We start from the raw sequence: 14,523 nt of genomic DNA on the forward strand, positions 1-14,523 counted from the left end.
ACTGCCCAGAGACCAGAGGTGCAGACGTGGCGTCGGGTCTGGTCCCTGTTCCCCAGGAGTCCGCATTTATTCCCAGGGCTCCAGGGGCGAATTCCCAGCCTGCGCCTCACTGCTGCAGCTAAGACCCTCTGCACTGTCCCTGGCGCCATGCCGGGCTCACAGGGTTGAGCTAACAACGAAGCCCAGGTTAGGGCCTCTGGACTCTTGAGTCCTGAGGGCGGCGCGACAGGGGCCCCAGATCTTGGGATCGCCAGGCGCGAGTTCGGGCGGGGTCTAGCACTTGGAAAGGACCGAGGCTCCGACCCCGCAGACTCTCGGGGCGGGGCCGGGGGCGGGGCCTAGGGCCGGGGCGGGGCCGGTCGGGTCTCCAGGGCTCCGGGACTTGGCCTCTGGCGGGGCTGGAGGGGCGGTCGCGGGGCGGGCTCCGGGGCGGGGCGGGGCCGGCGCCCTCTGGGGCTTGCGGCGGTCGCTGAGCCTCAGTCCACCGTCCGCGCTCGCGCCGCCACCATGACCCACGCGCTGATGCCTGCGGCCCCCCAGCCGCTGGAGAAGGAGAACGATGACTACTTTCGAAAGGTGGGCGGCTTCGGGTGGGCGGCGAGTCTGAGAGGGTCGCAGACCTCCTACCCCCAGGATGTGGGGGGGTTGCGGGAGCGCGCGTCCGGGGTCGGCGAGGCCCGGACGGGGAGGCGCTCTGGTCTGGTGCGGGAAGAGAAGGGAGGGAGATGGAAAACGGGCCGCTGAGTACCGGGCGCCCGGAACAGGTGGCAGCCCGGCTGCGGAGGGCGGGTCCAGGGGGCCGCCCCTGAGCAGGTGTAAGCCGAGAGTCCGGGGTCTGGAATGGTGCTTCCGCGTATCCCGAGAAAGGACCTGTGACTAGCTGCGCTGGCGCCCTCGGCCTCCAGGCGCTTTGCGACCCGAGCCCAACTTCCCCCGGAGCGCTAGGCGGGGTCGCGAGTGGGGAGGGAAAGACCACCCCAGGCGGGTTGGCGTTGTCCTTTTCCCTCCAAAATACTTCAGTGTCCTCCTCTTCGACTTCTTAGTGTGTAGAAGATAGCAGCTGGGGGAAGGGGACCTCGGGTGCCGCCTTCTCATTTGTCCGGACTCGCCCAGGAGGGCCTGAGCACGGTGGTCTCGCCCCTTCTCGCTTTATGCTAAAGCGGATTTATCTGGTTGCCTGAGAAACCCGGCGGGTGAGTGCGGCGGACTCTGGGCTCTTAGCTAGTCCAGGCGCTCCTCTGCACTCAACACTGCCTGCTCCCCCGGAGGTCATAGCGATTCAGTCCATCAAAAGCAACCCAAGGTTGGGAATGGGGGTGCAAGCCTATAATCCCAGCAACTCAGGAGGCTGAGGCGGGAGGATTACAAATTCGAGGCATCCTTAAGGATTTAGCAAGATCCTGTCTCAAAATGAGGAGGACTGGGGAATTGTAGCTCAGTGGTAGAGCACCCCTGTATTTAATCCCCAGTGCCAAAAATACCCCCCAAAACCTACCCCAGCCCGTGCCAGAAGGGACGCTGGGATACCCAAAGGTGCCAGGGCCTGGTCTACAAAGATGCTTTGAAGCAGGGAGTCACAGAGACACTTTCCACACCTTCCTCCTTGCAGGTCCTGGGTGAGTCAAAACATAGCCATTGGAGCTTGGCCTGAGATCACTGGGTGGGTTAAGAGATTGTCCTTGTTATTTTTATGACAGATATGATCATAATTACAAATAGGGAAGTGAAACTGTTTAACTCAGAACAATCAATTCTTAATTGTTTAAAACCCGCCATTCAGTTCACCAATAGTCTTGGCATCTTCCTTCATCCACTCCATATTGACAACTTTGGGCTTTTTCTCATTAGTGAGGAGCAGTGACAGCAGGATAGGAGGGGGAATCTGGAAACCAGTGGGGACAGAGTGGGAAAAAGTCTTTTTTGTTAAGTTGCTTTTAGCATTTAAAAAATTGTTTTGCAGTATATTTAAGTTCAAAGATGTCATCATGGAATTACAGGATTATAACTTCTAATTATGTGAGGCGTTTGGGACAGAGGATCACAGGCCATGGAATTGCAGAAGGAGGCTTGGCCTGGGAATCCCTAGATGTTGGTCCTAGTGCCCCAGGGCTTGACAGCCACCCCCACAAAAGTGCTTTGTGGCCTCCAGAAAGTTGCTGTCTTTCTGCAACTTTCCTTCCTCTCTGGATTATCTGTTTTCTGAACAAGTGGCTTTGTGGACCTATGGCAGTGTTTGGGGGGAAATGTCAGGAAGGATGGAGCACACCTTTGAGGGTGATGATCCTAAGCCTTCCAGAACAAGTTTTCCTGGGGGAGCCATGAGTCCAGGGGAGGACAGACATGCACAGGGAAAGGGAGAGGATGTGAGGTTGGGTGTTTTTCAGATGCAGTTTCTCTGGTGCAAAATCAGATGAATCACTGCTTTACCATGAGAAGCATCTGTTTTGAACACGAGACCTTGTAATGATCATTGTGCTGTGACTGAGTTAAGCCACAATAGTCCAAAGAGTGTTCTTTGCATGAGGAAAAGAAATGGTGTTGACTTAGACTCTTTCCTGATCTGTGAACTGAGACAGTTTTGACTTAAGAACTTAAGAACTGATGCTCCCTGGATGAAGTGTGATTGTTACACAGGTAAAGAAGAGCACTTCAGGGTCAGCCTGGGCAAAGGCATAGAATTGTAAATGCCTCTGGGTGTGAAAGTCTAGCCGGAATTAGGCAGTTCAGGGTCATACATCCTAAGGACCCACGAAATTTTGGTAATCCACCGAAGCATTTAAAGTAATCCCAGACATGTGAGATTTGCGTCAGAGGAAGACCCTTCAGACAGCTGAGTGGTTAGAGGGTCAGGGGTGGCTGAGAGGCAATGGTAGAGACAGGCAGGGCAGAGTTGGGGCCATTTAGCCACCTGTTATCCCAGTCATCTTTGCCTTTCCTACTCTGATATAGCCTGCTGATGACTTCAGTCTGTTTAAAGTGCTGGGTGGTCACAATCTCCACCACCAGTCCTTCCTACCAGCTTATGCACCAACTCATATCAAAGGCAAGGATCCCAATGAAGAGGTTGGAATGATGGGCAAAGGCAGTGTGCACAGGGTGGGAAGAACTGATGGGATTGAATATGGTGGAGAAGGCACTGTTGGCAGGACTCCAAATTATGGGGAGCAGGTGGATTTGAGGCCACCTTTGGGATATCCAAGTGGGTTCCAGTGCACCAGGGACCTGGCAGTCACTTGCTCCTGGCTGGAGATGCAGCTTTGGGAGGCACCAGTGTGGGAGGCTTTGGGATATTGAATGAAGGGACCTGGGGCAGAAGAGAATAATACCTTTACTTAAGGGATAGGTGGAGGCAAGACCGGAGAGCAGTGGTGTTAAGGAAGCGGACTCTTGTTAGCGGTCGGGTGAGGTTGACAAGCCAGAAGAGCCCTGGAGAGTTTTTGATTAGTCCCTTAGGGAGTTGTAAGAGGATGAGTAGTAGGAGGGATGGGGACCAAAGTTAGTGTATCATGTTGTGGGGGAAGGGCAGAGAAGAGAGTTGCTGGAGAGAGATAAGGACACAAAAGAGAGAAGCCAGGATTGTTTTGTTTTATTATTGTTGTTGTACTGAGGATTGAACCCAAGGCCTTGAACATGCTAGGCAAGCACTCTACCATTAAGCTACATTCCCATCCCTTTTTATTTTGAGACAGGGTCTCCACAAGTTGCTCAGGCTGGCCTCCAACTTCCTATCCTCCTGCCTCAGCCTCCCAAATAGCTGGGATTACAGGCATGTAGCATTAAGCCTGGCTTTATTTATTATTGTCATTATTTTTTGTGGTGCTAGGGATGGAACTCAGGACTTCACATGCTACACAAAGCACTCTGTGACTGAGCTACAGCCCAGCCCCGCAGGCTTGTTTTAGAATGAGGAAGTCTAAAACCTCTTAAAGCTAAAGGTGAAGAAGTTAGGTGGGGAGTCTTTCTGAGATTCAGAGAGAAAGAGAACAAGCTGGGGAGGAGTCCTGTCAGCCGGGGAGGTAAGGATTGGAAGCTGCTGCTGAGTGGGTTGGGAGGCTGAGCTAACCAGGGACAGTGGTCAGGACATCATACGACTCTGGACTTAGAATTTTGCACACAGGATCAAATTCTTAAAATCAAGCTTCTCTTTTACCCTGCCTTCCCTTCCTCTCTTCTTTAAAATACACTCAAAAAGCTCTGTGCCTTGTGCTGGGGTTCTAGCTCAATGGTAGAGCACTTGCCTTGCATATACAAAGTCCTGGGTTCAATCCCTAGCAACACACACACACACACACACACACACACATAAATAAAGATATTGTGTCCATCTACAACTAAAAAAAAAAAATTAAAAAAGAAAAAAAGCTCTGTGCCTGACTCTCACCAGGTTCTGGGATACACAGGACCCTGATTTTTTTTTTTTTTAATTTTTTTTTTTAGTGTTGGGTGTTGAACCCAGGGCCTCAGTGTGCTAGACAAGCACTCTATAGCTGAGCCAACCCCCAGCCCCTGGACCCTACAGCTCAAGCATGTGGCCATTGCTGATGCTTTGTGAAGCTAGCTCCAGCTAGGCTTGAAAAGGAGGGACTTCCCTTACTTTATTTCACAGCAAGAAGTGGAGTACCTCCACAAGCTTCATTCAGGAGAGCTACAGCAGTGTTTTGTGGAATTAAAAGTCCCTTATGCTGGATGACCCTGGTTCCTAAATGTGCAAGATAATTACTGGTGGGGAAGGGGAGATACCTTTTAAATTAGGGTCTTTTGGGGGGTCATGTAGGAGTTGGCTATACAGAGCTAGAAGATAAAAAGTAAGCCCCAGGTCAGGCGTGGACACCATTATTACCAACCCTGTCCTCTTGTTTTTTTTTTTTTTAATATTTATTTTTTAGTTGTAGTTGGACACAATACCTTTATTTTATTTATTTATTTTTATGTGGTGCTGAGGGCCTCTCATATGCTAGGCAAGTGCTCTACTGCTGAGCCACAACTCCAGCCCAACTCCCCCCCCCCCACCCCCCCCCGTCTCTAAATTTTAAAAAAAGAAAAAAATATTTTGGGGGGGTTTGTCACAACATCATGTCTTTCTCTGACTTCTCACTGTATTGTTTCTCACTAAATTATTATACTTAAATACAGGTATAATTGTATAAGATTACTATAAATTCTTAAAAGGACTACCAGCTCCCCCCACCCCACCCCCACACCCCAAGGGTTTTTATGCTTTTCCTACTGAGAGTCTGGGAAGAATATGTTCTCTGACCTGTAGGTAAATGCACAGTAATGTTAAATTTTTAGGAGGCTGCATCCTGATAGCAGATTCCTGATAGCAGATTCCTGATAGCCCCTAGGGGAGAGGTAATTCCCATACCCCCCAGGAAAACTAGTTCTCAGCCACAAGAACACCAGCTGGGGGGAAAAAATAGAGGAAAGCCTTTCCTCAGGATTGTTGAAAGGCCCTAAATGGAAGGTTTTAGCACCACATGGAAGGAATCAGTACAAAGTACAGCATTGTCACTTGTTATCTCTGCCTCTTCATCCTGAGGGAACACAAATGCCCCAAAATGAATTTAACTCCATTGTTTTTACTCAAGAGCTGTAGAAGAAGTTGTTTCTTGTTCACAGAAACTGGCTCGCTGGACAGGGCCCCAGGGTTCATTGTGTCCTGGTTTATGGCCCCTGTTTACTCTGGGCTTCCTGGAGGCTCCAGCAGAGAAGGGAGGAGAATTTCTTCCCCCTTCAAGCTCAGAATCTCCTCCTGGTTTATCTTAGCAGGGAGCAGAGTCTGATTTCATGTTAGACACTTGTGTGTGTCATTTATGGGCACAGCTTGTGCGAGGGGAAGGGTGTTACTGATGGGCCAAGTCCACCAAGTACAGCGTAGGTACTGGGGATAAGCAACTCCAGCTTTATTAGGTATTGGTATCATCCTTCCAACAGCTGTTGGGAGTCTTAATCCTTTCCCAGGTGGGGAGGGGTTTGGGAGTTGGTGATCCTGTTCCTAACCCTTGATAATCCATCATGGGCTAAGCCGGGTCTGAAAGGCCAGACTGGACCCAGGCTGCTCATGGCTTGCTAAGGGTTCCAGATATCCTGGTGCACACCCACTGTCCAGAGGGCCTGCCTAATACTTCTCACACTGTGGGATCTTGGCCAAGAGGAGTCCCCTGGCAGAAACAGAAAATTTCAGGGTGACTCAGAGGAGAGTCAGTGTGATGAGCTATAGCACTGTAAATGTCCCTTGTTTCCTGGGGCTATTTGGACAGTTGCCAAGACACCACCTGATGCTCTTGGGTATTGACTTTATCCTGATCAACACTTCCTCCTTTGGCTAGGATACTAGAGTCTTGTGACACAAAGGCTACATTGGAGGTGGCCACAGAGCATAGTGGGACTAGGTGCAGCTCAGGCAGAGGACTAGGTGTCTGGCAGAGAGGGCAGCAGGGGGTGCTGGCTGGGAGCAGGGTTTTTCCTGAAGCCTGGGAGGGGGGGCGGGGAAGAGAGACAGAGACAGACTGACCGACCATGGTGAATGATGTGAGTGATGTGAGTCTCTTTGGCCTTTCCAGTGAGTTTATTATGGCCTTAAACCTTTGGAAAAATCCCAAGTTTCCATTTGTTTATAAGAAGAGAAAAGGGCAGGAGATCAAAACAACTCAGATGTCATTTATTTTTCTCCAATATCGTTTGCATTAAGAAGTAACGGAAGGGGCTGGGGTTATAGCTCAGCAGTAGAGTGCTTGCCTCACACTTGTGAGGTACTAGGTTCAATCCTCAGTACCACATAAAATAAATAAGTAAGATAAAGATATTGTGTCCATCTTTAAAAAAAATCTTTTACAAAAGTAAGTTGTTAAAAAGTTAACCACAGAAATGCACAAATTCAAAGTCACAAACAAATACCAGCTCCCACCCATACTACACAGACATCTTATAGACAAGGATGTTAACTGGTTAACAGTTGATTGGAATAAGCAGGACATTGGTTGGGTCTGGCAAAAACATTTGATTCATGGAGATTTTGCTGGTTTTGGGTATAGTGGGAGGCGCAGTAAAAGCTTTGCTATTCAATATGTTGAAAAATTATAGTGATTGCCACACAGTAGGCATTTTTACAGATTTCTTTCTTTTTTAAAAAAATATTTAGTTTTTAGTTGTAGTTGGACACAATACCTTTATTTTTTAATTTATTTTTAGGTGGTGCAGAAGATCGAACCCAGGGCCTTGCACGTGCTAGGCAAGCGCTCTACCACTGAGCCACAACTCCAGCCCCATTTTTACAGATTTCTAAAACTCACTGCAGGGAGTCTCTAGTTATTTGCCTCATGCCTCCCCCACTCCCATAGATATGGATTGGGATGCTAGAGGGAGGCAGCTGGGCCTTCCCCTCCACCACGGGGCCCCAAGCTGGCGGAGATCCTGGAAGGGCAGGAGGGCTATTTACAAGTGCAAAATTCATGTTTTTTCTTCTTTTTTTTGGACATGGAAAAGGCAGATTCTCCGCATCCAGCCTGCCCTGATTCTTCATTGTGGTGAAAAGTTAAATTAGATGTATGTGTGTATTGCAGGGTATCACATTCTATTTTTGTGCTTTCTGGTTGACAGCTCTGACCACTCCATAAACAAACAATTCTGTTTTCTAGAGTTTGGTGGTTGAGTAAGGGATTGCATAACCAGGAGGAAATGAGAAAGGCAGAGAAAGTATCTTTGCTGGAGAAACAAGTAAAAGCACCTGTCCTCCTCTGTGGCCTATATGAGGGTCTCGGGCCCAGAGCTACCCCAGCCCTGTCCTGTCCCCACACACATGCTCCATTTTAGTTTTAGTTTTTGTTTTTACATTTTAGTTGTAGATGGACTCAGTATTTTTATTTATTAATAAATAAATAATTTTTTTTTTGTAGTTGTAGATGGACAGCATGCCTTTATTTTATTTATTTTTCTGTGGTGCTGAGGATCGAACCCAGTGCCTCACACGTGCTACCACTGAGCTACAACCCAAGCCCACACACTCAGTTTTACTCCTGACCTTTACATCCCACGCTTGTACTTTGCCTTGAATTTGATGGAAACACATTTACATGTGGGCTTTGTCTTTGGCTGTGTGGAAGATGGGTCCCTACTGGTGGCCCAGGTTGAAAAGGAGGCTGCCCTAGACCCTGCATGAGTGGGCCCCCAGTGGGGTAGGGAAGACTGCGCTATTCCTCCAGTCTACCTTCTAGGTAGCCTGGCCATGTCAGTGTCTACTGGAATCTTCTTGTTTCTTCCAAATTAAGTGAGGCTCCAGTTTTTGCTTAGGTGTTGCTATTAAATACTTGCCTTACAAGTGATCAGTCTGACAATACTCTGAGGACATGGGAGTGTACACAAGTGTACACAAGAAGTTTTCAGTCTAGATAAAAGTATTCCAGTTAAGTAGGACCTTTTTAGTTGCAGATGCTGGAATTTTCAATCTAAAGTGGCTTAGGCAGGTAAACACATCCCTGGAATTTGACTCAGTACTAAAAAAGGAATGAATCACTGATGAATGAATCTGCCTTGGTGGATCTCAAAACATGATTTTGAGTGAAATAAGCCAGACACAAAAGAATGCATACTATCCGATTTTGTTTACAAAGGTCTAGAACAGATAGAAACGTGTGGTGATGGATGTCAGGGTGTGGGCTGCCTAGGACTGATGGAAGTGTTCTATAATTTGATAGGATTTATGGCTCCACAGGTATGCACATTTGTCCATACTCATGGAACTGTATGCTTAAAAATCTGTGTATTTTATTATATGTAAATTAAACCTCAATAATAATAATAATAATAATAATAATAATAATAATAATAATAATAGAGGGAACAGCTTTAGCAAGGAAGGGAATGAATTGGCTCCTGTAACTGAAAAGTCCAGAGGAATGACTTCAGGCCTGGCTTGATCAAGGGCTCAAATGCTGTCACTAAAGCTGTCTTCTCAGGTCTAGGGTGGTTCCATTTCTGGGGAGATACTCCCCTACTGGTGGAAATATGGCTACTACCATCTAGTCTTCTATCTTTCTAGGTTTAAGGCCAAGGAGGGCCTCTATTTCAATTCAGTAGTGGGGATTGAACCCAGGTGGGCTCTACCAGTGAGCTACATCCCCAACCCTTTGTTTGTTATTTTGAGTCAGGGTCTTGGTAAATAGTCTAGGCTGGCCTAGAACTTGCCATCTTCCTGCTTCTGCCTTCTGAGTCACTGGGATCACAGCCAGGTGCCACTGTGCCCAGTGACGGCAACTTCTTGATGAGCTGTGATTGAGTCTGATTGTCATGTCTCATGTGCTTATCCCTGAACCAGTTGTAGAGTAAGGAACATGCTTTTCGAACTGGCCAGGCATAAGTCAGATGGTTCTTCCTCTTGGAAAGCGGGTAAGAGAACAGGTACTTACCACCCCTGACCATCATGGCTCCACAGTGGGAGAGGGGCATGGATCACACTGCTCCGCAAAGGATGTGGGGTAATGCTGGGCCGCCCTGAGCCAGGGAGCACGTGGAGGGATGCCTGGGGGTTGGCAGGCAAGCTGCCCCAGCATCTGCACACATTCCTACCACTGTGTCTGCCTCATAGCTCATCTCAAAGGAGCAGGAAGGATTTGAGCTGCAGACCCACTCCAATATTTATTTCCTCCTGAGTCTCTGATAGCTCACCTTGCCTCAAAGCTGTGAGAGCTGAGGTGCTGTATCAGGGTTCACATAGGTGTCCGACCCTTGGGAGATGTCCACACAGCTAGCGATGATGCTGAAGAGTCCCTCAGTGCTTGCTTTTCTTGGTGGTTGCTGTCCAATCATCCTTTCACATTACAAGACTGATGGAAATGCTTGGACTTAATCCTGGGAAGGGAACATAACAGACTCTGTGTAGGAGAAAGTCTTACTGTGTTATTGGAGTTTGTCAGCAGTGACCCTAGAGGATTGGACAACTCAGTTGGTGCCCCTGATTCCTGATACAAGCCTGTGTTCCAGTTTTGGGGCCTACTCTACATTCCTATGTGAATGAGACCCTGATACTGAGTTGCTGGGCCTGGGCTGGAAGCTGTGTATGCAGGGCTAGGGCCTTGTTACTAGGCAATACCAGGCAGGAGAAATGTGTGGGTAACCACTGAGGGGGCTCCCTAGGAAAAGAACCCCTTGGAAGGATGTAGTGATTGATCACTCACAGCCTCTGATGATACCAGGGGATTTTTCTGGATGTCTTGCCCAGATTTACCTTACAGGAAAATTTCCAAGCCGCCCGGTGGGCATTTCTGTGTTCTTAGCAGGGCCCAGCATTCCTACCTGTCAGTGAGAAGTAATGTAGCTTTGGGTCCAATTACTCAGATCTAATCCCAACATTCCTATGCCTTATCTAGAAACTTGACCCTGCATCTGTGGGCTGGTTAGGGCGTAGTGATTCCAGAAGTTGGGTAAAGTATAGGAGCAGGAAAGAGTTCTTATCCATATGCTGTGATGGCTGCTTATCTGAGCTCTGGGAATATACATAAAAGAATTAGTTATTAAAGTGTCTTTGTAAAATAAAACAGAGCACTGGTGAACCATGTAATTCTGAATCAAATTGAACAGCCTTTCACGGTAATTTTCAGAAGTGGAAAGGAAAGAGACCAACAAGTTATTTTACCCCTTTAATGTTCAATTAGCTTAACATTAAGGACAATTTTATCTTATATCTGAATAAAAAAAGATAATTAGTTTTCTGATTTTAAGTTTAAATAAGGGATTGTTTAATGGTTTAAAATGTACTAACTTCAAGATTCATCCCAACTCAAATTCTGAATATCTGTGTGAATTGAACTCTGGGAGGAAATGTTTTTGTAAGTTAGGGAAAACTAGGTGTGGGGCCTGCGTGGGGAACAAATAGTGGTGACCTGCTAGAAAGTGAGAATGAGAAATCTTTGTGGAAGGAAAAATGTAATTCATTTCTGATTCACCAGTCCAAAAGGCCACTGATAATGGGGACTTCTGAGAAAGGTGGCTGTAGTAACCTTGGTAACCTGCCTCTCCTCTTCCTGCTGGGGTTCGGGCTGTGGGCATGGCTCTGATTGAGTGAGGTTGGGGAGGCTAGGTGTGTGCAGAGCCTGGACTGCAGTGACGCAGTTGGAGAGAAAGGGTGATCTCGTCATTGAATACTGCCTGCCAGGCCACACCCAGGGAGTAGCCACAGCTGCCAGTCCTACAGATAAGCTTCAAGGAAGAATGTGGTCCTGACTTAGATCTCTGGGCTTACACCTGTGTGGGGTGGAGAGCACATCATTAGGTTTAAATGAAACATTGTTTCTGATCTTAAACTTAATAGGATGAAACATTGTAACCCAAAAACCCCAGGAAAATATAGGCAGAAGAACACAAGTAGACAATTCACTGAAAAAGAAATCTAAGTGATAGTTACTGTATTAAAAAGTGTATACCATCACTAATAATGAGCATGCAAATTAGGAGAATGGGAAGTTTTTATTTTTATTTTTTTGCCATACTGGGTATTAAATCCAGGGGTACTTTATTGTAAAGTCATATCCCCAGCCCTTTTTATTTTTATTTTTGGTACCAGGGATTACCTCAGGGGCACTCAACCACTGAGCCACATCCCCAACCCTGTTTTGTATTTTATTTGGAGACAGGGTCTCACTGAGTTGCTTAGCACCTTGCTTTTGCTGAGGCTGGCTTTGAACTCATGATCCCCTTGCCTCAGCTTCCCAAGCCACTGGGATACAGGGTGCATCACCACGGCTGGCTCCTTTTTATTTTTTATTAAGGGGTCTTGCTAAATTGCTGAAAGTGACATTGAATTTGCAATCCTTCTGCCTCAGCCTCCTGTGTCTCTGGGATTACAGGCATGTGCCACCATGTTCAGCTAAAACTAATACTTTTGAACTTAACAAATAAAAAGACAGCCCAGCTTAGAAATGGGCAAACATTCTGAATTGATATTTCTCCAAAAAAGATCTATTAATGGCCAATAAGTCTATGAAAAGACTTTTACTGCTTACCTGACCAGGGACAAGGACACTCACATGGGGCAGGAACCCTTACCTGTGCAGGAATCCTCAGGGTCCATATCCCAGCTATAGACTCTGAAATGAGCAGAATGATATTTTGTTTTTTGGTGAGGGGAATCAAGCTCAAGGACTTATGCATGCTGACTCAGTGCTTTACCACTGAGCTATACCCCCAGCCCAAGTTCATCATCACTAATCATCAGGGAAATGGCAGTTCCAAACCACAATGGGATACCGCAAACACTATCATAGTTATAATAAAAAAGATAGGGCTGGAGTGTAGCTAAGTATTAGAGCACTTGCCTAGCATGCACAAGGCCCTGGGTTTGATCTCTAGTACTACACACATACACACACAATACAAAGACCCTTACAAATATTGATGAGATATGGATAAGTGGAAACCCTAATGGAAATGTAAAAATAGTATAGTGACTTTGGAAAATGGTCTGATGGTCACATAGAATTAATGGTGTAACCCAGTAATCCCATCTTAGGCACACAGCCAAGAAAATAAAAAACAAAAAAATAATAAATAAAAATAAAATAAAACATACTTCCATATAAAACCTTGTTATAAACTGGACATGGTAGCATAGACCTGTAATCCTAGTGACTTGGAGGATGAGGCAAGAGGATGGCAAGTTTGAGGCCAGCCTCAGCATTGTCTCAAAACATAAAAAGGGCTGGGGGTGTAGCTCTGTGGTGAGGCACCCCATCTTTAATCTCCAGTACAAAAAAAAAAAAAGAAAAAAGAAAGAAAAGAAAAGAAAACCTGACAAAATATATGTGCCATAGGAAGGACTATTTTGTAAGGTTGGCCCTCGCTAACATCTGGAAACTTGGTCCTTGGAGTGTTTTCCTCATTCTTTAACTGGTAAGGTTTCTCTGTGCCTAGATGGTGGTACAAAAGTGTGGTTTATTATGAACATTTGCTTTCCTTCTAGGAATTTGGAATTTTAGTACATGCTAGGCAGAGGGTGCCTTTGTGATCAGCACCCACTAAAAATCCTGGAAAGACTCTCTAATGGGCTAACTTGGGTGAAGTTGTTGCATTTCTGGTTCTGGACAAGAATATGCTGTGTGACCCATCATAGGTGGGAGAGAACTTAAAGAAGCCTGCATGTGATTTATCTGGACTGTCTGTGCAGCTTTACTAAGCTGCTTATCATAAGTCTTGCTCATGATAATATATAATAATATCAAGTCTGGTGAATCTTATTTTTTGGTACCAGGAATTGAACCCAGGAGCATTTAAGGACCGAGCCACATACCCAGCCCCTTTTTTTATATTTTATTTAGGAAAGGGTATCACTAAGTCTCTTAGGACCTCACTAAATTGCTGAGGCTGGCTTTGAACTGGTGATCCTCCTGCCTCAGCCTCCTGAGCTGTTGGGATAATAGTTGTGAGCCACCACGCCCAGCTATTTGTTTTTCTCTTTGATGTTACTTTTAGAGGTTATTTTATGTTAAACATTTTTCGGTTCTCTTAAATATTGTCATCATTTTTAGTGGCTGATCTCTGACGGGGCATCTCTTATTATTTTTCCCTTAGGGCTGTAATCCCCTTGCACAAACTGGTCGAAGCAAACTACAGAATCAAAGGGCAGCTTTGAATCAGCAGATCCTGAAGGCTGTACGGATGCGGACAGGAGCGGAAAACCTTCTGAAGTAGGTGTCTCTGGCTTCACTGCCTCAGCTGGGAGCCCAGGCCCTCTCAAGGCCTGTCTCTCTTTCCTGTACTCCTAGGACTGGCTCTTGTGTCAGCTTTGGATTCCCACCTCAGTTCTGGTACCTAGAGCATGTTCTTTCTTGCTTAGTATTGGTCTTGTTAACAACAAATATTTTGCCCACCCTGATTGTGTTTGGGAAGAGGCACCGAGGACAGTGAGGGGAGTGTCAGCCATCCTAATCTGAAGTCTAGTTCTTTTTTCTTCTTTTAATATTCTTAAGTTTTAGGTGGACACAATATCTTTATTTTACGTTTATGTGGTGCTGAGGGTCAGACCCAGTGCCTTGTGCATGCCAGGCGAGCGCTCTACCACTGAGCCACAACCCCAGCCGCTGAAGTCCAGTTCTTGCCCTGGTGTTTGTTTTCCTTGTTTTCTGGACCTGATTGTTTTCTCCACTGCCTGGCGAAGATCACTGCTTGGTAAATGTGTGCTGAATGTACAAGAGACAGCAAGGCAGGAAGATGGGACTGGGGTATTTTTTTTATTGATAGTGTCCCCTTTTCTAATGAGAGGACCCATAAACCAGGCATGGTGGCACATGCCTGGGTCCCACTGACTCAAGAGACTGAGGCAGGAGGATTACTTGAGCCCAGGAGTTCAAGGTCAGTTTGGGCAATATAGCAAGGTCCTGTCTGAAAACCAAACAATAAAACAGGAAGTGCGTGAGAGGGGTGACTTGCAGCCCTATGCCCTTGGAACACTCAATAGTTCTTCTCAAGCACAGAACTCAGTGAAGCCTTACCCATGCCTAAGCAGCTGTAAATCCTCCCCACACCCTTTAATAC

The 14,523-nt window shown here is 46.5% G+C and overlaps 1 protein-coding gene across 2 annotated transcripts in view; it reads left to right on the plus strand.

The window, feature by feature from the left end:
• The first annotated feature begins 444 nt into the window (after positions 1-444).
• Positions 445-14,523, plus strand: part of Rhpn2 (rhophilin Rho GTPase binding protein 2) — a 64,203-nt gene continuing 50,124 nt past the window's right edge. For both annotated transcript variants that reach the window (XM_046447954.2, XM_058580437.1), the window contains exons 1-2: positions 445-576; positions 13,561-13,676. In XM_046447954.2, coding sequence (XP_046303910.1) covers positions 508-576; positions 13,561-13,676 — 185 coding nt within the window. In that variant the 5' untranslated portion in view covers positions 445-507. The remainder of the gene's footprint in view (positions 577-13,560; positions 13,677-14,523) is intronic.

The sequence above is a fragment of the Marmota monax genome, unplaced genomic scaffold (genome assembly GCF_021218885.2).
Source record: "Marmota monax isolate L192 unplaced genomic scaffold, Marmota_monax_Labrador192_F-V1.1 WCK01_AAM20220418_F8-fsc00101, whole genome shotgun sequence".
Lineage (NCBI taxonomy): Eukaryota > Metazoa > Chordata > Mammalia > Rodentia > Sciuridae > Marmota > Marmota monax.